Source organism: Macaca mulatta, chromosome 19 (genome assembly GCF_049350105.2).
Source record: "Macaca mulatta isolate MMU2019108-1 chromosome 19, T2T-MMU8v2.0, whole genome shotgun sequence".
NCBI classification, from domain to species: domain Eukaryota; kingdom Metazoa; phylum Chordata; class Mammalia; order Primates; family Cercopithecidae; genus Macaca; species Macaca mulatta.
This window is the reverse complement of record NC_133424.1, coordinates 53,452,523-53,473,413: the sequence shown is the minus strand read 5'-3', so window position 1 is coordinate 53,473,413 and position 20,891 is coordinate 53,452,523. Positions and strand designations below refer to the sequence as shown.

Here is a 20,891-nt window from a genome sequence, read left to right as displayed (position 1 = left end):
TGACCTTCTATCCAGACCATTCAAACTTTCTCCATATCCACAATAAGGCTGGTTCACTTTCTGGTTTGTTTTTTTTTTTTTTTGGGTTTTTTTTGGTTTTTTTTTTTTTTTTTGTAGACAGAGTCTCACTCTGTCACCCAGGCTGGAGTGCAGTGGCGTGATCTCGGCTCACTGCAAGCTCCGCCTCCCAGGTTCACGCCATTCTCCTGCCTCAGCCTCCCTAGTAGCTGGGACTACAGGTGCCCACCACCACACCTGGCTAATTTTTTTGTATTCTTAGTAGAGACGGGGTTTCACCATGTTAGCCAGAATGGTCTCAATCTCCTGACCTCGTGATCCGCCCACCTCGGCCTCCCAAAGTGCTAGGATTACAGGCGTGAGCCACCACGCCTGGCCAAGGCTGGTTCACTTTCTTATCATTCACGTGTTCACTGGAGTAGCACTTTTAATTACTTTCATGAATTTTTCCTTTGCATTCACAACTTGGCTAACTGGCAGAAGAGGCCTAGTTTTTAGCCTGTTTCTGCATTGGACATGTCTTCCTTACTAAGCTTAATCACTTCTAGCTTTTGATTTAAAGTGACAGACACAAGACTTTTCTTTCACTTGAACACTTCGAGGTCATTGTAGGGTTATTAATTGGCCAGATTTCTATTTTATTTTATTTTATATTTTATTTTTCATTTCATTTCATTTATTTGAGACAGAGTCTCGCTCTGTTGCCCAGGCTGGAGTACAATGGTGTGATCTTGGCTCACTACAACCTCCACCTCCCAGGTTCAAGGGATTCTCCTGCCACAGCCTCCCGAGTAGCTGGGATTACAGGCACACACCACCACACCTGGCTAATTTTTTATTTTTAGTAGAGATGGGGTTTCACCATGTTGGCCAGGCTGGTCTCAAACTCCTGACCTCAAGTGATCCACCTGCCTCAGCCTCCCAAAGTGCTGGGATTACAGGCGTGAGCCACCACACCCGGCCTCAATAGTGTATGTCTCAGGGAATATGGAGGCTCAAGGAGAAGAGAGATGGGGGAAATGGCTGGTCAGTGGAGCAGTCAGAACACACACAACATTAATCGGTAAAGTTCGCCCTCTTACGTGAACATGGTTGGTGGTGCCCCCAATTACAATAGTAACACCAGAGATCATTGATCACAGATCATCATAACAGATATAATAATAATGAAAAAGTGTGAAACACTGTGAAAATTACCAAAATGTGACACAGAGACACAAAGTGAGCTCCTGCTGTCAGAAAAATGGTGCCAAAAGACTTGTTTGAAACAGGGTTGCCACAAACCTTCAATTTGTAAAAAATGCAATACGTGCGAGGCACAGTAAAGCAAGGTATTCCTGTAGTAAATTGTATAATATGCTAGACGGTGACAAGTGCCACAGAGAAAAATCACCCAATACACCATCTCAGGAAGGCCGAGTGAGCCCACAAAGCAAACCGCATGCAGAACACATGGGCCATGGCCCCACTTATAAACCTGTCTCCCATCCTGAGCCAGCAGAATGACCAAGTGCAGTTTCCAGATGAGGAAAACAGACTTATCCAGTGTTGCCAGCAAGGGCTTGGGCCATCATCCCATTTTCTCTTTCTTTCTTTCCTTCTTTCCTTCTTTCCTTCTTCCTTTCCTTCGTCCTTTCCTTTTTTTTTTTTTATTTTTGAGACGGAGTCTTGCTCTGTCGCCCGGGCTAGAGTGCAGTGGCATGATCTCCGCTCACTGCAAACTCCGCCTCCCGGGTTCATGCCATTCTCCTGCCTCAGCCTCCTGAGTAGCTGGGACTACAGGTGCCCACCACCGTGCCCGGCTACTTTTTTGTATTTTTAGTAGAGATGGGGTTTCACTGTGTTAGCCAGGATGGTCTCGATCTCCTGACCTCATGATCCACCCGCCTCGGCCTCCCAAAGTGCTGGAATTACAGGCGTGAGCCACCGCACCCGGCCTCCTTTCTTCCTTTCTTTTCTGACAGAGTCTCGCTGTATCGCCAGACTGGAGTGCAGTGGCATGATCTCGGCTCACTGCAACCTTCACGTCCTGGGTTCAAGCCATTCTCCTGCCTCAGCCTCTCAATAACTGGGACTACAGGCATGCGCCACCATACCACTAATTTTTGTATTTTTAGTAGAGACGGGGTTTCACCATGTTGGTCAGGATGGTCTCAATTTCCTGACCTTGTGATCCACCCACCTTGGCCTTCCAAAGTGCTGGGATTATAGGCATGAGCCACCGTGCCTAGCCCACATCATCCCATTTTCACAGCTGCAAGCCTAACACTGACTCCTGAGGCCTCTGTCTATCCATCTATCTGCCAGCCCTGGGAAGGGGCAGTCCTCTCCCGAGCTAACTAGCCCCTCTGCCCTCACTCTGCCTCTTCATGCCTTCCTTCCTGCTTCAGATATCCACTGAGCATCTGCTATGTGCCAGATCCCATGGTGGGCCCCAGGGCCACCTGGGGGATGACAGTCCGGGACAGAAGATTCACCTCCAGCCAAGCAAATGACCCTGAGGCCTCAGGGCCCCTCAGTCACACAGGCCCCTTCTAAGGCCCAATCTTTTTTTTTTTTTTTTTTTTTTTTAAAGACAGAGTCTCACTTTGTCACCCAGGCTGGAGTGCAGTGGCACGATCTTGGCTCACTGCAAGGTCCGCCTCCCGGGTTCACGCCATTCTTCTGCCTCAACCTCCTGAGTAGCTGGGACTACAGGCGCCGCCACCACGCCTGGCTAATTTTTTGTATTTCTAGTAGAGACGGGGTTTCACTGTGTTAGCCAGGATGGTCTCGATCTCCTGACCTCATGATCCGCCCGCCTCGGCCTCCCAAAGTGCTGGGATTACAGGCGTGAGCTACCACGCCCGGCCCAAGGCCCTAATCTTGTACTTGTAATTCTGTATTTCTTCTTCCCAAAGGGCCACGCCCCTGTACCTTATAAGTTTCATGGCTCCATAAAACCTAGTCCTGTCCTGGGGGAGATGAACAAACGTAGACAAATTATAAAGTGTCAAATGGCAGGATGGAACAGAACTAAGTATCATGGCAGAAAATAATGGGGGCATGCATATCTTAGATGGGGAGGAGCAACTGGGGAGTACCTGTTTGAGGTGACAAGCTGAGGCCAGACAAGGAGTGTGTGGAATGACACAGGTGAATGACATGGGTGAAGCATCTCTCTGAGCCTCTGTTTCCCTATGTGTGAGGTGGGGATGCCAATCACAGCAGGGTGGGCTGAGAGGGGTAAGTGGCAGATCCAGGGTACCCAGTATGTTCAACCACCCAGTAGGACCAGCAGGCAGCTCAGGCCCCTAGCTGAGCCTGGCACTACCCTTAATCGGCTTTTGTCCTTCCAGGAGGGACAGGCAGGGCTGGCTACCTCCTCTCTCCCCCCAACAGCTGGGGCTGGCTGTGCCAGGGCCAGACTAGGAGGCGGGAGCTGAGATCACTGGGCCTTTGGCTTCCTGAGTCCTCTCTGGGGAGAGAGAGGGCAGCCTGGCTGGGTGAGAGGGGACAGTTTGTTCAGGACTGGGGCTGGGACTCCTGGGTCCTAAAGGATGAAGGGGCTGGGGCTGTGGACTCCTGGGTCTGAGGGAGGAGGGGCTGTGGGTGTGGACTCCTGGGTTCTAAGGCAGAGGAGCCTGTAGCAGGACTACCAGTTGAGCTGAGTCTGCGAGCAGGTGGGGGGCAGGGCAGGGAGCTGGGCCCTCTACTCTGTTTACAGCACGTGGTCCTCACTGATCTTTCAGGGGGGGAGGTGGCTTGTGCGGCTACACCCTGGGCAGGCCAGCCCCGCCTCCGGGTTTATAGCCCCAGGCTGCTACTGGCACAAGCCACAGACCAGCAGTCTCAGCCCAGGGGAGCTCGGAAGATGCCTAGGAGGGGTGAGTGTGCAGCCAGCTGAGAGACAGGAATGGCCGCTGCCAGGCCCCAGGACCTAGAAGGGAAAGGAAATACCTTCTTCTAGGGGAAGAGGCAAGCTGCTGGGCTTTGGGAGGGAAGTCCCTGAAGTAGATGGTAGCATTCCACCAACGGCAGCTTGTTCAGGACCTGAGTGACAAGGCATCCAAGAAACAGGACGGCCTGAATGCCTGGGAAAGGATCTCAGAGGGAAGATCATTGGGGACTGGGAAGTGTGGTGAATCAGACGTAGTCCAGGGCAAACTTTGAGATGTGGTTTCCAGAGTCCTGGCGGGGAGCCCCACGTAAGTGTGGCTGTGGACTCAGAGAGCTGGGTTTACAAAAGCTCTGCCACTTGCAGTGCAGCTTTAACCTCCTCACTTAAAACCTGAGCCTCGGCAGGGCGCGGTGGCTCATGCCTGTAATCCCAGCACTTTGGGAGGCTGAGGCAGGCAGATCTGAGGTCAGGAGATCGAGACCATCCTGGCTAACATGGTGAAACCCCGCCTCTACTAAAAATACAAAAAATTAGCCGGGCATGGTGGTGGGCGCCTGTAGTCCCAGCTACTCAGGAGGTTGAGGCAGGAGAATGGCGTGAACCCGGGAGGCGGAGCTTGCAGTGAGCTGAGATCGCGCCACTGCTCTCCAGCCTGGGCGACAGAGCGAGACTCCATCTCAGAAAAAAAAAACCTGAGCCTCAGTTTCCTCTCCTGTAAAATGGGGATGCTGGCAACAATAGAGATTTGAACCTAGGTGACATGGGTCCCAGAGGGTTAGCGCGCTAAAGCAGCAAACACACAGAAAGCTCTCAGCCCGGGACCTGCACGGATATGCTCAAGGTCGATAACAGCGATGAGTATCGCTGTTCCAGGCAGGGGAGCAGGGCTGGCCATGCAACCCAGGACCCGTGGACAAGGCTGAAGGCCAGGGGACCCCACTGGGGGAGAAGCAAGACTGAGTTTTTGGGATCTCTCAGAGAAACAGGGAGGGAACTGGGATTTAGAGGGGCTTCCACAGCCAGACTTGAAGAATGAGGAATGACTCATCAGTGAAGTCTAGAATTGTGAACTCCTGAGTTCAGGGAGAGCTGCGCTTGGGGACCAGGGTCCGGAGAGATGGGAATGGGAGGACTCGGGCTGAACTCTCCCAAATGTTGTTGGAGGGGAAGGGCCTGTGGGTAGCACTTGGGGCCTAAGAAGGAAAGATGGGATGGGTCCTGAGAGTGGGGACCAACTGGAGGTCTAGACTTCTTGGAATCTAGGAGAAGGAGTCTTGGGCCCCAGGAGAGTTCATGGAAACAGGTGCCTGGACTCTTGGGTCCCTGGAAGGAAGAAAGGACTGGCAGCCTCCTGGATCATAGGAGAGATGAATGAGTTAGGGAAGCAGAGTCATGTGGGCTCAGGGAATGTCTGGATTCCTGGGTCCGAGGGATAGGAGGCCAGGGCAGCAAGTTTCTGAGTCCCAAAGAGGTGACAGCAGGGGCTCCTGGATCCTGAAGAGGAAGGGTCTGGGGCTTGGACTCCTGAGTCTGAGGGAGGAGGAGATGAGGGCCCAAACTACTGGCTCCTGAGGAGGGACAAAGGCACTGGGAACTGGGGCCCCAAACTTCTGATTCCTAGAGACAAGAGGGTGACCTCTTGTGTCGAAAGGAGGAGGAACCTGGGGTCCTGGGCTCCTGGAACTGAAATAAGACAGTGCTGGGGTCTGAAGGAGGAGCGGATAAGCTATGGCCCAGACTCCTGGGCTCCAGCTGAGCAAGGCTTGGTCCAACCCCGCCTAACAGGCCTCCCCACCTACCCACAGCCTCGAAGCTCATCTACAACATGGACCTGCACACAATGACACAGTCGCTGGTGACTCTGGCGGAGGACAACATAGCCTTCTTCTCGAGCCAGGGTCCTGGGGAAACCGCCCAGCGGCTGTCAGGCGTTTTTGCCGGTGTGCGGGAGCAGGCACTGGGGCTGGAGCCGGCCCTGGGCCGCCTGCTGGGTGTGGCACACCTCTTTGACCTGGACCCAGAGACACCCGCCAATGGGTACCGCAGCCTGGTGCACACAGCCCGCTGCTGCGTGGCACACCTCCTGCACAAATCCCGCTATGTGGCCTCCAACCGCCGCAGCATCTTCTTCCGCACCAACCACAACCTGGCCGAGCTGGAGGCTTACCTGGCTGCCCTCACCCAGCTCCGCGCTCTGGTCTACTACGCCCAGCGCCTGCTGGTTACCAATCAGCCGGGGGTGCTCTTCTTTGAGGGCGACGAGGGGCTCACCGCCGACTTCCTCCGGGAGTATGTTACGCTGCATAAGGGATGCTTCTATGGCCGCTGCCTGGGCTTCCAGGTGAGCCCCCTGCCCCGTGCCCCGTGCCCCTCTGGGCCCACGATGAAGGCACCTGGTGGCCCCTGGCCTGGCCTATAATATGGTAAAGTAACCACAGTGGTCAGCATTATCGGACTCAGCAAACAGCAGGTACAGAAAGGGGAAGTTGGCTGGAGCTCAGACAGAGCTGCACCAGGGGTCTCAAACTCATGGGCCCTAGGTCATATCTGCTGGGTAGTAAGAAATCCAACTTGCAGAGCTTTTTCACCAGGATATCCACTACTCTCTGTTGTTCTACACACAGGAGATACATTCACTCTGTTACCTGTCTGGCCCCTGAAGTCACTTGAGGTTGAGACCCCTCAGGGAGGGATCTGGAGCCATGTGACCCTGTAGTCTTTCTGGCCCTCTCTGGGCCTCCCCTCGCCTCAGCCTCCCCCTCCCACCCCATGTCTCCAGGCTTCCCTGCAGGCTAGCCTGTTCTCAGCAACCCAGCCCAGGTGTTCCTGGAAACCTCCCCTCACCAGGGCTGAACCCACGAGTATTGATCAGCCCAGCTGGGCCAGCCAGCTCCTCCCTGTGTCCCAGCTGTGACCCTAGAGTCATGAGAAAGAGATCCTGGGGCTGCCCAAACCAGCATCCCAGCCATAATAGCCAGGCATTCAGGTGCCCTCTGGCCTACTGGGCACCTGGCCAGGGGCAGGGCCCAGCTCTGCTTTGGTACAGGGCAGTCTCCCCTCTAAAATGTCAGCCTCTGGGAGGGCAGAGGCCTCCCCTGTCTTGGTCACTGGACCAGCCTGGTGTCTAGCATGCAGTAGGACCTTGGCCAGTGTAGAGTGAACACAAGAATGCACCAGTCCCTTGCCTTGGCCTCCTGTGGCTCCATTTCCTCTGATCCTGTGTCCCCATTGTCTTGTGTTTTTTTGGTTTGTTTTTTTTTTTTTTTTGTATTTTGTTTAATAGGGATGGGGTTTCATCACATTGGCCAGGCTGGTCTCAAACTCCTGACCTCAAGTGATCCGCCCGCCTAGGCCTCCCAAAGTGCTGGGTTTACAGGCATGAGCCACCGCACCCGGCCCCCACCATCTTTCCTTAACTGCCTGTCTGCTCCCAAAGTGCTGGGTTTACAGACATGAGCCACCGCACCCAGCCCCCACCATCTTTCCTTAACTGCCTGTCTGCTCTGTCAGACGCTGTCTCCCCCTTCCCCTGTGGTGGCCGGCTGGCCCCATGTCTAGGCCTCAGTCACCCTCTCTGGCTGTCTTTCTGCCTCAGGTCCCTGTGCCTGGGGGGCTGTCTCTGGCCATCTCCCTGTTCCTGTCTTCCAGCTGCCCCCTCTCCCCATCCATCCTCTCTCTGACTTTCAGGAAGTCCCTGCACCATCCTACTCCCCACCTCACAGCCTACCAGTGGCACCACCCTGCACTGAGAATGAAATCCAAATTCCTCTGCCCAGGACCTGCATGAGCCCCCTTTGCCTCTCCAGTGTCACTGCCTGCCCCTCTCCCCACTGCTCACTCTGCTCCAGCCACACTGGCCTCCTGGCTGTCGCTACCCAGGTCAAGCACCAAGCATGAGCTCACCTTTTTTTTTTTTGAGACGGAGTCTCACTCTGTTGCCCAGGCTGGAGTGCAGTGGTGTGATCTCCACTCACTGCAACCTCTGCCTCCCTGGCTCAAGCGATTCTCCTGCCTCAGTCTCCTAGGAGCTCACCTTTAAGCCTTCACGCTCTCTGTGCCCTGTGCAGGGAACACCCTCCCCTCGCTTCAGTCAGATCTCTCCTCTGAGACCCGCTAAGTAGCCTGACCCCTAGTCATCGCTCGTGTCCTCTCCACTTACTGCCTTTTTTTTTTCTCAAACCATTCGTCATTCCTTGTTTTGATACTGTGCATGGCTTTGCTTGTCTGCTGATCATTTGTTTTCCGTTTGAGAACATCAGGTCCTTGAACCAGGTGAGAGCTATGCCCAGCACACAGTAGGAGCTCATGAAATATTTACTCAATGAACGTGTCTTCCCTGCACATCCCTGTGCCTCGCTCCTGCCCTGTCCCCATCCCTCTCCTGAGCGGTGGGTGACGCAGCCGCGTCTCTCCACAGTTCACACCTGCCATCCGGCCATTCCTGCAGACCATCTCCATTGGGCTGGTGTCCTTCGGAGAGCACTACAAACGCAACGAGACAGGCCTCAGTGAGTCCCAGCCGGGTTCTACTCGCAGCCTACCCTCCTGGCCCTCCTCCCCACTCCTGCCCAAGTAGCCTGACCCACTGGGGCTCCCTGACACCCCTTCCGAACCCCAGGTGTGGCCGCCAGCTCCCTCTTCACCAGCGGCCGCTTTGCCATCGACCCCGAGCTGCGTGGGGCTGAGTTTGAGCGGATCATACAGAACCTGGACGTGCACTTCTGGAAAGCCTTCTGGAACATCACCGAGATGGAAGTGCTATCGGTGAGGGCCTGTTACCGATGGGGACACTGAGGCCCAGAGACCCATCTGAGGCCACAGTAGGTCTCTGTGGGGCTCCAGGCCCAGGAATGGCACACAAGGGGAAAGACTGCGGATCAGAGGGAGGGGTGAAGGGCACCCCTGCAGGCAGACCCTCCCCAGCACCCCTTCTGTCCCCTCCCTCCAGTCTCTGGCCAACATGACATCGGCCACCGTCAGAGTAAGCCGCCTGCTCAGCCTGCCACCCGAAGCCTTTGAGATGCCGCTGACTGCTGACCCCACACTCACGGTCACCATCTCACCCCCACTGGCCCACACAGGCCCTGGGCCCGTCCTAGTCAGGCTCATCTCCTACGACCTGCGTGAAGGACAGGTAGGGTTTCAGCCTCAGCCAGGGACAGGGACACAGCCGAGAAGCACGGGCAGCCCCCGCCTTGGCATCCCCATGGAGGGGTGCAGCCCTGGCCAGCTCTCCCCAACCTCACACATCACCTCCCTCCTCACCCCCAGGACAGTGAGGAGCTCAGCAGCCTGGTAAAGTCCAACGGCCAACGGAGCCTGGAGCTGTGGCCGCGCCCCCAGCAGGCACCCCGCTCGCAGTCCCTGATAGTGCACTTCCACGGCGGTGGCTTCGTGGCCCAGACCTCCAAATCCCATGAGCCCTACCTCAAGAGCTGGGCCCAGGAGCTGGGCGCCCCCATCATCTCCATCGACTATTCCCTGGCCCCCGAGGCCCCCTTCCCCCGTGCGTTGGAGGAGTGCTTCTTCGCCTACTGCTGGGCCATCAAGCACTGCGCCCTCCTTGGTGAGCCTCAGACTCCCACAGCCACCTGCATCTGCTCCCATCCTGCCCAGCCTGCTTCAAGCTCCTCCAGCCTCAGCCTCACACTTTCTACCTTCCTCACCCCCACACCTCCCAGCTCCTGCTCACCCAGGTCCTGCCCAATCTTCCGCCTCAGCCAGTTTATCCTCTGTCCCCGACTGTGGCACCCAGACTCTCCATCTCCTCCACCTCCACTTCCCACCCACCGTCCTGTCTCCTTGGGCCTCTGCCATCCCCCTCTGGTAGCTCCAGGCCCTGCTTTCCTGTCCTGCCAGCCTCCTGGCCCACAGTCCAGCTTCTCTGACCTCCCTCTTTGAAGATCAGCATCTTGGGAGGACACTGAGGCACAGAGCAGGGTGTGGCCATGCCCCAGAGCACAGAGCCTGCAGCCCAGGCCCTCTGTGCTGAGCCTGAACCCTGACCTTCCATTCCCATCCTCTGAGGCCCCCCTCCTGCAACAGGTCTGAGCTCGGCTCGCCTTCCCCACCACCTGCCCTCGCTGCTCCCAATCTCCAGCCCCGACAGACTTTCCCAGCACTTCCCTGCGCCTCCAGGTCCTGAGTCATCCTGATCCTCTGTCTACCACATGAGCCCAAATCTGTGCCTCAGTCTGCCAGTCTCTAAAACTGCAGTCTGCTGGCCGGGCGCGGTGGCTCAAGCCTGTAATCCCAGCACTTTGGGAGGCCGAGACAGGCGGATCACGAGGTCAGGAGATCGAGACCATCCTGGCTAACACAATGAAACCCCGTCTCCACTAAAAATACAAAAAAATTAGCCGGGCGTGGTGGCGGCGCCAGTAGTCCCAGCTACTCGGGAGGCTGAGGCAGGAGAATGGCGGGAACCCGGGAGGCGGAGCTTGCAGTGAGCCGAGATCGCGCCACTGCACTCCAGCCTGGGCGACAAAGCGAGACTCCGCCTCAAAAAAAAAAAAAAAAAAACTGCAGTCTGCTAGGCCTTGGAATGCCCCACACCCCACCTTGGAGAGCCCAGTTCTCCCAGCTTGAGTTCCTCCCTACCCTCCCTCCCCAGTCTCCTGCCCCTGCCAGGCTGTAACCAACCACCCCTCTCCCAAACCAGGCTCAACAGGGGAACGAATCTGCCTTGCGGGGGACAGTGCAGGCGGGAACCTCTGCTTCACCGTGGCTCTTCGGGCAGCAGCCTACGGGGTGCGGGTGCCAGATGGCATCATGGCAGCCTACCCGGCCACAATGCTGCAGCCTGCCGCCTCTCCCTCCCGCCTGCTGAGCCTCATGGACCCTCTGCTGCCCCTCAGCGTGCTCTCCAAGTGTGTCAGTGCCTATGCTGGTGAGGCCCACACCCTCAGCAGGGAAACAGGACTGCATGGATATCTGGGTCCTGCAGGGATGGGCTGGGGACCGGGACTCCTGTGACTGAGGAAGGAGAGGCCAGGCAGAGGAATCCAAGACTCCTTGTCCCTTTTGTGTGTGTGTGTGTGTGTGTGTGTGAGAGACAGAGAGAGAGAGGGAGAGACAAGGTCTCGTGTCGCTCAGGCTGAGTGCAGTGGCTCAAACACACCTCACTGCAGCCTCGACCTCCCAGGCTGAAGCAATCATCCTGCCTCAGCTTCCCAAGTAGCTGGGACTACAGGCGTGCACCACCACGCCCATACCCACGCCCAGCTAATTTTTGTTTTTCGTTATGTTGCCCAGGCTGGTCTTGAACTCCTGGGCTCAAGCCATCCTCTCGCCTTGGCCTCCCAAAGTACTAGGACTATAGGAGTGAGCTACTGCGCCCAGACTCCTTATCCCTTTTGAAGCAATTGGATATTCTCACGTCCCTGGGGCCACAGATGCCTGAAGTTCTGGGTGTTAAGACTGGGCCCAGAAAGAGAGGAAAACAACTCAGCTCCCCACATATACTCTGCAGGTGCAAAGACAGAAGACCACTCCAACTCAGACCAGAAAGCCCTAGGCATGATAGGGCTGGTGCGGCGGGACACAGCCCTGCTCCTTCGAGACTTCCGTCTGGGTGCCTCCTCATGGCTCAACTCCTTCCTGGAGTTAAGTGGGCGCAAGTCTCAAAAGATGTCAGAGCCCATAGCAGGTGAGTGATTCACTCCCATCACCTGCCCAGCCAGGGTGGGCCGAAGGGACAGCCTAGCACAGCAAAAGTCCCAGGGAAGATGCTGGGCATGGTGGTTCAGGCCTGCAATCCCAGCACTTTGGGAGGCTGAGGTGGGCAGATCACTTGAGGTCAGGAGTTCAAGACCAGCCTGGTCAACATGACAAAACCCTGTCTCTAGTAAAAATACAAAAAAAATTAGCCGGGTGCGGTGGCACACGCCTGTAATCCCAGCACTTTGGGAGGCCAAGGTGGGCAGATCACTTGAGGTCAGGAGTTCAAGACCAGCCTGGCCAACATGACAAAATCCCTTCTCTACAAAAAAATACAAAAATTAGCAGGGTGTGGTGGTGTACACCTGTAGTCCCAGCTAGCAGGGAGGCTGAAGCCTATGAGAATCGCTTGAACCTGGGTAGCAGAGATTGCAGTGAGCCAAGATTGAGCCTCTATACTCCAGCCTGGGCAACAGAGTGATACCTTGTCTCAAAAAAATTTTTTTTAAAAGAGTACCCTTACTGGGCTGTGGTGAGGTCTGCCTCCACCCATTTGGGTCAAGTGGCCAGCACAATACGTGGCACCCAGTAGGTGCTATTAGAAGATGCCAACACCCCTGGTGTGCCCATTCTGTCCCAGTGACCCTCTGGGCCACAGAGCACTTAAGTAGTTACTATCACATTGTTTTGCACCTCGCCTTCGTGGATTTATAAAGACAAGTAAGGCTGGGTGTGGTGGCTCACGCCTGTAATCCCAACACTTTGGGAAGCTGAGGCCGGCGGATCACTTGAGGTTAGGAGTTCAAGACCAGCTTGGCCAACATAGTGAAACCCCATCTCTATTAAAAATACAAAAATTGGCCAGGCGCGATGGCTCATGCCTGTAATCTCAGCACTTTAGGAGGCTGAGGCGGGCGGATCACAAGGTCAGAAGTTCAAGACCAGCCTGACCAACATGGTGAAACCCCGTCTCTACTAAAAATACAAAAATTAGCCAAGTGTGGTAGCAGGCGCCTGTAATCCCAGCTACTCAGGAGGCTGAGGCAGGAGAATCGCTTGAACCCAGAAGGCGAGGTTGCAGTGAGCCGAGATTACACCACTGCACTCGAGCCTGGGTGACAAAGTGAGACTCTGTCTCAAAAAAAATAAAAGTTAGCTGGACATGGTGGCACACCTGTAATCACAGCTACTCAGGAGGCTGTGACAGGAGAATTGCTTGAACCCAGGAGGCGGAGGGTGCAGTGAGCTGAGATCGCATCACTGCACTCCAGCCTGGGCAACAGAGCAAGACTCCATCTCAACAACAAAAAAAAAAGAAGTAAAAAACTGAAGCTGTAGGGTCTTGGCCCTCGTGGTAGGCAGTGTGGGTCTGATAAAATGAACAGATCTGAGGCCAAGCTGGGCACACCAGGTGGGCTGAAAGTATATCTTTAGCATCATTTGGGCACTTGCTTGCCTAGTCATGTGAAGGGATAAAACTGAAGAACACAAAGGAAATTTGGGGAAGCAGATCCATGTTGGCTACAGGTGCCAGACCCCTAAGAATTGGATACACGCTGGAGACTTGTTAGCTCCCTGTGAACAGAGCCTCCCTTCAAGCCACTGGGCCTGCTCACTATTCAAGTCACTTTGATCCATTTACACCCTGTGGTAAGTGTAATCCCAGCACTTTGGGAGGCCTGGCCAACATGGCAAAACCCCGTCTCTGCTAAAAAAAAAAAACCACAAAAATTAGCTGGGCATGGTGGCACATGTCTATGGTCCCAGCTACTCGGGAAGCTGAGGCACGAGAATCACTTGAACCTGGGAGGTGGAGGATGCAGTGAGCCATGTTCTCGCCACTGCCCTCCAGCCTGGGTGACAGAGCGAGACTTTGTCTCAAAAAAAAAAAAAAAAAAAAAAACTGATATACTGTGATTCCCAGTGGGTAGCAGTACCTAATCCCACATCTTAACCCACTGAGTCCTGCCACCTATGAACCAAGGACTATTTTCATTTCCTTGATCTAGAAGAAAAAATAAGTTCCTAGAAGTAAACTGCACCTAACCTTCCCAGTCACACACACACACACACATCCTTCACTAGGACACACAGCCCCACTGCCAAGACCCCTGCCCCCATGACCACCTGGGGCATCTGGAACTCCACCCATCCCCTAGGCGAGAGTCTGGGGAAACAGCCTTTCACAGCCCTCCACAGGTGACTGCCCTTCCCATTGCATTCCGTGCCAGCCACACACACCCAAACTAACGGAGCCAGGCCTATCTGCTCCCCCTCTCTCAGAGCCGATGCGCCGCAGTGTGTCTGAAGCAGCGCTGGCCCAGCCCCAGGGCCCACTGGGCACAGATTCCCTCAAGAACCTGACCCTGAGGGACTTGAGCCAGAGGGGAAACTCCGAGACGTTGTCGGACACCCCCGAGATGTCGCTGTCAGCTGAGACACTTAGCTCCTCCACACCCTCCGATGTCAACTTCTTGTTACCGCCTGAGGATGCAGAGGAAGAGGCTGAGGCCAAAAATAAGCTGAGCCCCATGGACAGAGGCCTGGGCGTCAATGCCGCCTTCCCCGAGGGTTTCCACCCACGACGTTCCAGCCAGGGTGCAACACAGATGCCCCTATACTCCTCGCCTGTAGTCAAGAACCCCTTCATGTCGCCACTGTTGGCACCCGACAGCATGCTCAAGAGCCTGCCACCTGTGCACATCGTGGTGAGTGCCAGAGGGGGCCGGCACAGGTGCATTTAGAGAGGAGCAGGGCACCCAGGGAGGAGCGGGACCGGGCACAGGTGCACCTGGGAAAGACAGCTCTGGAGTGGGGAGAAAGGGACAGGCGTGTGCCCAGGAGAGAACAATGCCCCGAACAAACGGGAGGAGGACAGGAGTCAGGGCTGCCTCCGTTTTATTTTGCAATTTTGAGTACCAAGAGACAGGATCAGTGGGGCAGCCCCTTGGGCTTGGAGAATCAAGAGGGAAAAAAGGTGGGTTTGGCGGGGTGGGGAGGGAGAGGCTGGACAGAGGCCAGGGAGTGCAGTTCAAGTCATTCTCCCTTCCTTCCCACCACTCCCCCACTTCCCTCATTCTCTCCCCAACTCCTCACCCACCATGTCTCCTGCCTCCGTCCACCCCTGTCTGTATCCATATTTCCTGCTCCCTTTGTTCATCAAACCCCTCCTCGCTCTACCTGACCCCGGTCTGTCGGTCCCCCACCCTCTCTCCACGTCCGTCCTGCTGTCCCGTAGGCGTGCGCGCTGGACCCCATGCTGGACGACTCGGTCATGTTCGCGCGGCGACTGCGCAACCTGGGCCAGCCGGTGACGCTGCGCGTGGTGGAAGACCTGCCACACGGCTTCCTGACCCTGGCGGCGCTATGCCGCGAGACGCGCCAGGCCGCGGAGCTGTGCGTGGAGCGCATCCGCCTCGTCCTCACTCCGCCTGCCGCGCCCGCGCCGGCGCCCGCCCCACCTCTGGTCTGAGCCGCCCGCCGGATCCGGGCTGCGCGGGGAGACGGGGGCTGCGGGGGGCGACACTAAAAGCCTGCTGTTCCCATCTGCGCCGGCCTCCGTCATGAATGCGCTCCGGGCCGGGCGGGTGGGGGCGCGGGCTGTGCCTTACTTAAGTCGGGGGTGGCAAGGGGGCGGGGCGGGGGCCCGAAAGCAGAGACCCCCGCCACGGGGAGGGGGACGCGCACACACACCGGTCACCGAGACGGCTGGACCTGCACACCACCGCTACCTTCTGCTGCTGCTGTGACCGCCGCAGGGACGGGGACTGGCCCTCCCTTGCAGGTCGGTTTGTCTGTCTGTTGTAAATAAAAAGTATTTAATTAGTTTGGCCTCTCTCAAATACGGTGGGGTATTTGCCCACCAGGGGGCAGCATCGGACTCAAGCGGCTGGGAACCAAGAAACCTGGGATGAGGAAGGAGTGTGGGGGCCTGGATTCTTGGGACCAGAAGGGAGTGGACTTCCTGGTAACCCAGACCCACCTCCCCTCGGACTTCATCCAGGTATACTGCCAGGAGATGCTGGGTCCTCAGATCCCCCCCTTGAAGACCTTCGGTTAGCTGGACTCGCTCTGGTCCCAGGGAGACCAGGCTCAGCATACATCGGGGGAAATAAAAGTTAAAAATAGGCCGGGCGCGGTGGCTCACGCCTGTAATCCCAGCACTTTGGAAGGCCGAGGCGGGCGGATCACAAGGTCAGCAGATCGAGACCATGGTGAAACCCCGTCTCTACTAAAAATAGAAAAAATTAGCCGGGCGCAGTGGCGGACGCCTGTGGTCCCAGCTACTCGGGAGGCTGAGGCAGGAGAATGGCGTGAACCCGGGAGGCGGAGCTTGCAGTGAGCCGAGATTGCGCCACTGCACTCCAGCCTGGGCGACAGAGCGAGACTCCGTCTCAAAAAAAAAAAAAAAAAAAAGTTGGCCGGGCGCGGTGGCTCAAGCCTGTAATCCCAGCACTTTGGGAGGCCGAGACGGGCGGATCACGAGGTCAGGAGATCGAGACCATCCTGGCTAACACGGTGAAACCCCGTCTCTACTAAAAAATACAAAAAACTAGCCGGGCGAGGTGGCGGGCGCCTGTAGTCCCAGCTGCTCGGGAGGCTGAGGCAGGAGAATGGCGTAAACCCGGGAGGCGGAGTTTGCAGTGAGCTGAGATCCGGCCACTGCAGTCCAGCCTGGACAACAGAGCAAGACTCCGTCTCAAAAAAAAAAAAAAAAGTTAAAAATAATGTCTTGGGTCTCAAAGGCTCCAGTGACCCAAACACCCTACAGAACTGGAGCAAAGTCAGCAGGAAACCAGAAACAAACTGGCACTCAAAATACTATAAATGCCGCCAGCCACAGAGGTTCACGCCTGTAATCCCAGCACTTTGAGAGGCAAGACAGGAGGATGGCTTGAGTCCAGGAGTTTGAGACCAGCCTGGGCAACATAGACCAGTCTCTACAAAAACATTTAAAAATTAGTCGGGCGTGGTGGCACACCCCTGCAGTCCTAGCTCCTCAGGAGGGTGAGACAGGAGGATCACTTAAGCCCAGGAGTTCGAGGTTGCAGTGAGCTATGATCGCACCACTGCACTCCAACTTGGGCAAGAGTGAGACCCTTTTTCCAAAAAAACAAAAACTGGAAATGCAAGCTCTGTCCAGCTGTGACAATCAGCTCTTGGACCAACTCTCTGGCCCCTTGTAAGCCCTGAGTTTGGAGTTGAGATGATTTATACCCAGGACGTTCCTTCAAAGGGCTTCTGATCCTGGATTCAGAGAGGGGGGAAGAACAGACACAGGCTGTCACAGTCCCCGGGGTTCCACCTGTGGTAGTCAGGGAGGGCTTCACAGAGGTAGTGATCTGAGCTTGACACTAAAGGATGAACAAAAGTCTGCTAGGAAGAAAAAACATTCCAGGTTGTGAGAGCCAGCTGGCAGTGATCAAAGCTGCCACCTGGCTAGAAAAAGCTTCCACCTGACCAGAAGGTCAGGTGCAAAGTGGGGAGGGGCGTGAAGGGCCTGGAGTGGTCAGCAGGAGCAGGGCCTGAAGAGCCTGGAGCATAATTTGGACTAAACTGGAGGGCAGTGGGGAGCCACCGGAGCGCTTTGAGCAGGAAAGGGCCAGGGTCAGCTCAGGGCACTAAAAGATTCTGCTGGGACACTGGGGGATGGACAGAGAAGGGCAAACTGGAGTCCTGCAGGCCAAGAAGGAGGCCTGAGCTGGGGCAGGAGCTGTGAGGGTAGGGAGTGGAGGTGGAGCATCCCAGAGCCATAAAAGCTGGGAAGAACAGCACTTCCTGATGAGGTTACAGGACAGCAAGGGGACAGAGATGACACCCAGGTCTAGCCATGGGAGCAGGTGGACAGTGAAGCTGTCTCTTCAATAGGAGGAGGCCCAGGTGTGTGTGTGACACGTGAGACCTGCTGAGGGCCATTCTGGACATGATGAGCTGCAAGGTCTCAGGAAGACAATCCAGGAGGCAACAAAGGTCAGAAGTGCAGGCTGGGGCTGGGTGTGGTGGCTCATGCCTGTAATCCCAGCACTTTGGGAGGCCGTAGTGGGTGGATCACCTGAGGTCAGGAGTTCAAGACCAGCCCGGCCAACATGGCGAAACGCTGTCTCTACTAAAAATACAAAAATTAGCCGGGTGTGCCGGTACATACCTATAATCCCAACAAATTGGGAGGCCGAGGCAAGAGAATCGCTTGAACCTGGGAGGCAGAGGTTGCAGTGGGCTGAGACTATGCCACTGCACTCCAGCCTGGGCGACAGAATGAGACTCTGTCTCAAGAAAAAAAAAAACACACACACACACACACAATGCAGTCTAGGTGGAGCCAAGGGACTGGAACCTTTCCAGGAAGCCTGGGCAGGTAGGACAAGCAACAAGAGGGCCAGGACAGAGACAGCCCTGAGGATCACGCCCCCAGTAAAGGGGTGGGCAAGGGTGGGCAGTGGAAGGCAAGGCTGGAGGGTTCTAAGGAGCAGCCGGAGAGAGAGGAAGCTGCCCAGGAAGGAGGATGTAGGGCGAAGGGAGTTTCAGGGAGTGGACCAGGTCAGATGAGGATTAAAATGTTATCCTCAGGTCTCAGCAATAGGCAGGTGACCTCAGTGACCTTGTCCAGAGCCACTGCAGGGTCATGGCGGTTGGGCAGCCAGACATAGTGCATTGAAGAGGGAGTGGAAGGTAAGGGATTGAGCCAGTGGGCGCCACAAGGGAGCTTGATACAAGGCGCCTGTGTTTAGAGATGCTGGACATGTTTGAATGCTGGAGGGGTGGGAGAGACTGAAGCTGCAGAAACAAGAAAGTGGTTTCCTGGGGGGTGGGTGAGAAGCAAGGGATCCTCAGCTCAAAGGTCCTCGTTCACCCAGCAAGTGACTTCTGAGTCAGGGCCTGTGCTGGGGCAGGGAGCCACAGGGAGCTCCAGCCTGGGCGACAGAATGAGACTGTGTCTCAAAAAAAAACCACACACACACACACAATGCAGTCTAGGTGGAGCCAAGGGACTGGAACCTTTCCAGGAAGCCTGGGCAGGTAGGACAAGCAGTTCTGTAGCCCAGAACTCTTCCTGAAGGTCCAGGTCCACTGGCCTGAGTCACTGCTCCCCTTGTCCAACTCATAGAACCCCTTGCTCACCTCTGTCCAAACAGTCACTACCCATCAACCTGCTCCTCTTTCCTGTCCCCACCTCAGGGATGGCTCCATTGTCCTCCAGGCCAGAGCTCTGGGTCTCATCCTGGACACCGCCTTGTCCCATAGCCCATCAATCCCCACTTTCTGTTCTCTCTGCTTCCGGAATCTCCTTATTTATTTATTTATTTATTTATTTATTTATTTATTCTTTTTTTTTTTTTTTTTTTTGAGACGGAGTCTCACTCTGTCGCCCATGCTGGAGTGCAGTGGCGCAGTCTCGGCTCACTGCAAGCTCTGCCTCCCGGGTTCACGCCATTCTCCTGCCTCAGCCTCCCAAGTAGCTGGGACTACAGGCGCCTGCCACCACGCCCGGCTAATTTTTTTGTATTTTTAGTAGAGACGGGGTTTCACTGTGTTAGCCAGGATGGTCTCGATCTCCTGACCTCGTGATCCGCCCGCCTCGGCCTCCCAAAGTGCTGGAATTACAGGCGTGAGCCACCGCGCCCTGCCTATTTTTTCTTTTTCTTTTTTTTTTTTTTTTTTTTTTTTTTTTTGGAGACAGGGTCTCACTGTTGTGCAGGTTGGAGTACAGTGGCATGATCTTGGCTCACTGCAGCCTCGACTTCCCGGGCTCAAGTGATCCTCCTGCCTAAGCCTCCTCAGTAGCTGGGACCACAGGCACGCACCACCACACCCGGTTTTTTTTGTCTGTTTGTTTGTTTGTTTGAGACAGAGTCTTACTCTGTCACCCAGGCTGGAGTGCAGTGGCACAATCTCAGCTCACTGCTGCAACCTCCGCCTCCCAGGTTCAAGCAATTTTCTGCCTCAGCCTCCTAAGTGGCTGGGATTACAGGTGCCCACCACCACGCCTGGCTAATTTTTTGTATTTTTAGTAAAGACGGGGTTTCACCATCTTGGCCAGGCTGGTCTTGAACTCCTGACCTCGTGATCCACCCACCTTGGCCTCCCAAAGTGCTGGGACTACAGGCATGAGCCACCGTGCCCAGCCACACCCAACTAATTTTTTGTAGAGATGAGGCTGTCACTGTGCTGCCCAGGCTGGTCTTGAACTCCTGGCCTCAAGTGATCCTCCCACCTCAACCTCCCAAAATGCTAGGATTACAGACATGAGCCATGGCACCCAGTCTTGCCTCCTGAATCTCTATCTTATCCCCTCAGCCTCTTCCCTGATCCAGGCTCCACTCTCTCCTGCCTGAATCCCTGCCAGAGCCACCTCCTGGGCTACTGGCTTCCAGTCTCATTCCTCCAGTTCTGGTCCAACTATGACCTTGTCCTTCGCTACTCTCAACCCTTCCATGGCTCTCCACTACCCCCTCACCCTCAGGACAAACTCCAAGCTCCTCAGCGTGGCCTCTGCCCATCTCTTCAGCCTCCTCCAGCCTTACAGTTCCCCTGCTGGCCACACAGACTTGACTGGCCTTCCGCTTGGGCACCTGCGCACAGTACTACTCCTGCATGCCTCCCTGTCTTGGGTCACGCTGAAACACCCTCCCCACAACCACTTTGCAAACTGGCACCCCCACTTTGCCTGGCATCTCCTGCTCCTCCAAGATCCAGCTCCAATGGCCCCTCCCCTGGCAACCCTTTCCCGACCACGCCAAACTCAAAAAAGTCTCTCCTGGGCTCCCCACCGTCTCTGCACACCCATGCCCATCGATGTCCGTCCTCCCATCTGGCCCGGGCTCCTTGAGGGCACGGCCCAGGCCTGACTCATCTTGGTCACCAGCATCGCCCAGCACAAGGCTTGGCACACCAGAAGCCTCAGGAAATGTTTGTCTAACTAAGTAATAGGTGGGAGAGTGTGTGAGTGAGTGGCTAGACGAGGGAATCCGTGAGTGAGTGGCTAGACAAGGGAATCCGTGAGTGAGGGAATTAAGGAGGGCAAGAAGGGCTGAACGGATGAGGAGCAGGAAGGCAGGAGCAGACGAGAATCAGGCGTAGGGTGTGAGGAACGGATGAATAACTGAGATCCAGCATCCCGGTCTCAGTTTCTCCAAGAAAGCAAGATGGGTTCGCCGGGACTGAGCTCCCCCCTCCGCCTCGAGCCTCACCAAGCCTCACGGTTTCCCACCCAAGCTATGTCCAGACTCCCAATACCAGGCGTGCTGGAAAGGGCTTACCCGGCCAGACCCGCAGAACCGGTTCCCTCGCGAGCCCGCTGGGCCCTCTGCGGAGTGGACCCGGATTCGGATCTCTC

General features: G+C 55.8%; 1 protein-coding gene and 2 long non-coding RNA genes across 21 annotated transcripts in view; 1 reads left to right on the top strand and 2 right to left on the bottom strand.

The window, feature by feature from the left end:
• LOC144337553 (uncharacterized) overlaps nt 1-3,696 on the bottom strand; it is a 6,189-nt gene extending 2,493 nt beyond the window's left edge. Inside the window, exon 1 of the long non-coding RNA XR_013410760.1 lies at nt 1,065-3,696. This is a non-coding gene — a long non-coding RNA (uncharacterized LOC144337553). The remainder of the gene's footprint in view (nt 1-1,064) is intronic.
• The window catches only part of LIPE (lipase E, hormone sensitive type), a 26,963-nt gene extending 11,581 nt beyond the window's left edge, over nt 1-15,382 (top strand). For 5 of the 16 annotated variants that reach the window (XM_015124064.3, XM_077982919.1, XM_077982924.1 and 2 more), the window contains 9 exons: nt 5,704-6,239; nt 8,316-8,406; nt 8,517-8,662; nt 8,847-9,032; nt 9,170-9,464; nt 10,560-10,787; nt 11,370-11,546; nt 13,841-14,265; nt 14,796-15,382. In XM_015124064.3, coding sequence (XP_014979550.3) covers nt 5,704-6,239; nt 8,316-8,406; nt 8,517-8,662; nt 8,847-9,032; nt 9,170-9,464; nt 10,560-10,787; nt 11,370-11,546; nt 13,841-14,265; nt 14,796-15,029 — 2,318 coding nt within the window. In that variant the 3' untranslated portion in view covers nt 15,030-15,382. Of the gene's footprint in view, nt 1-3,835; nt 3,976-5,703; nt 6,240-8,157; nt 8,422-8,516; nt 8,663-8,846; nt 9,033-9,169; nt 9,465-10,559; nt 10,788-11,369; nt 11,547-13,840; nt 14,266-14,795 lie in introns of those variants that run through there. The other 11 variants (XM_077982927.1, XM_077982931.1, XM_077982930.1 and 8 more) reach the window with 8 other exon arrangements.
• On the bottom strand, nt 8,084-20,891 carry LOC114673985 (uncharacterized). Of its 4 annotated transcripts, none has more exons than XR_013410733.1 (3): nt 20,128-20,891; nt 15,251-17,233; nt 8,084-8,380 (listed from the first exon to the last, which is right to left on the bottom strand). It is a non-coding gene; the product is annotated as an uncharacterized LOC114673985 (long non-coding RNA). The 4 variants fall into 4 exon arrangements; XR_013410734.1 differs by having other exon boundaries at nt 15,251-16,930; nt 20,815-20,891; XR_013410732.1 differs by having other exon boundaries at nt 15,251-15,355; nt 20,815-20,891.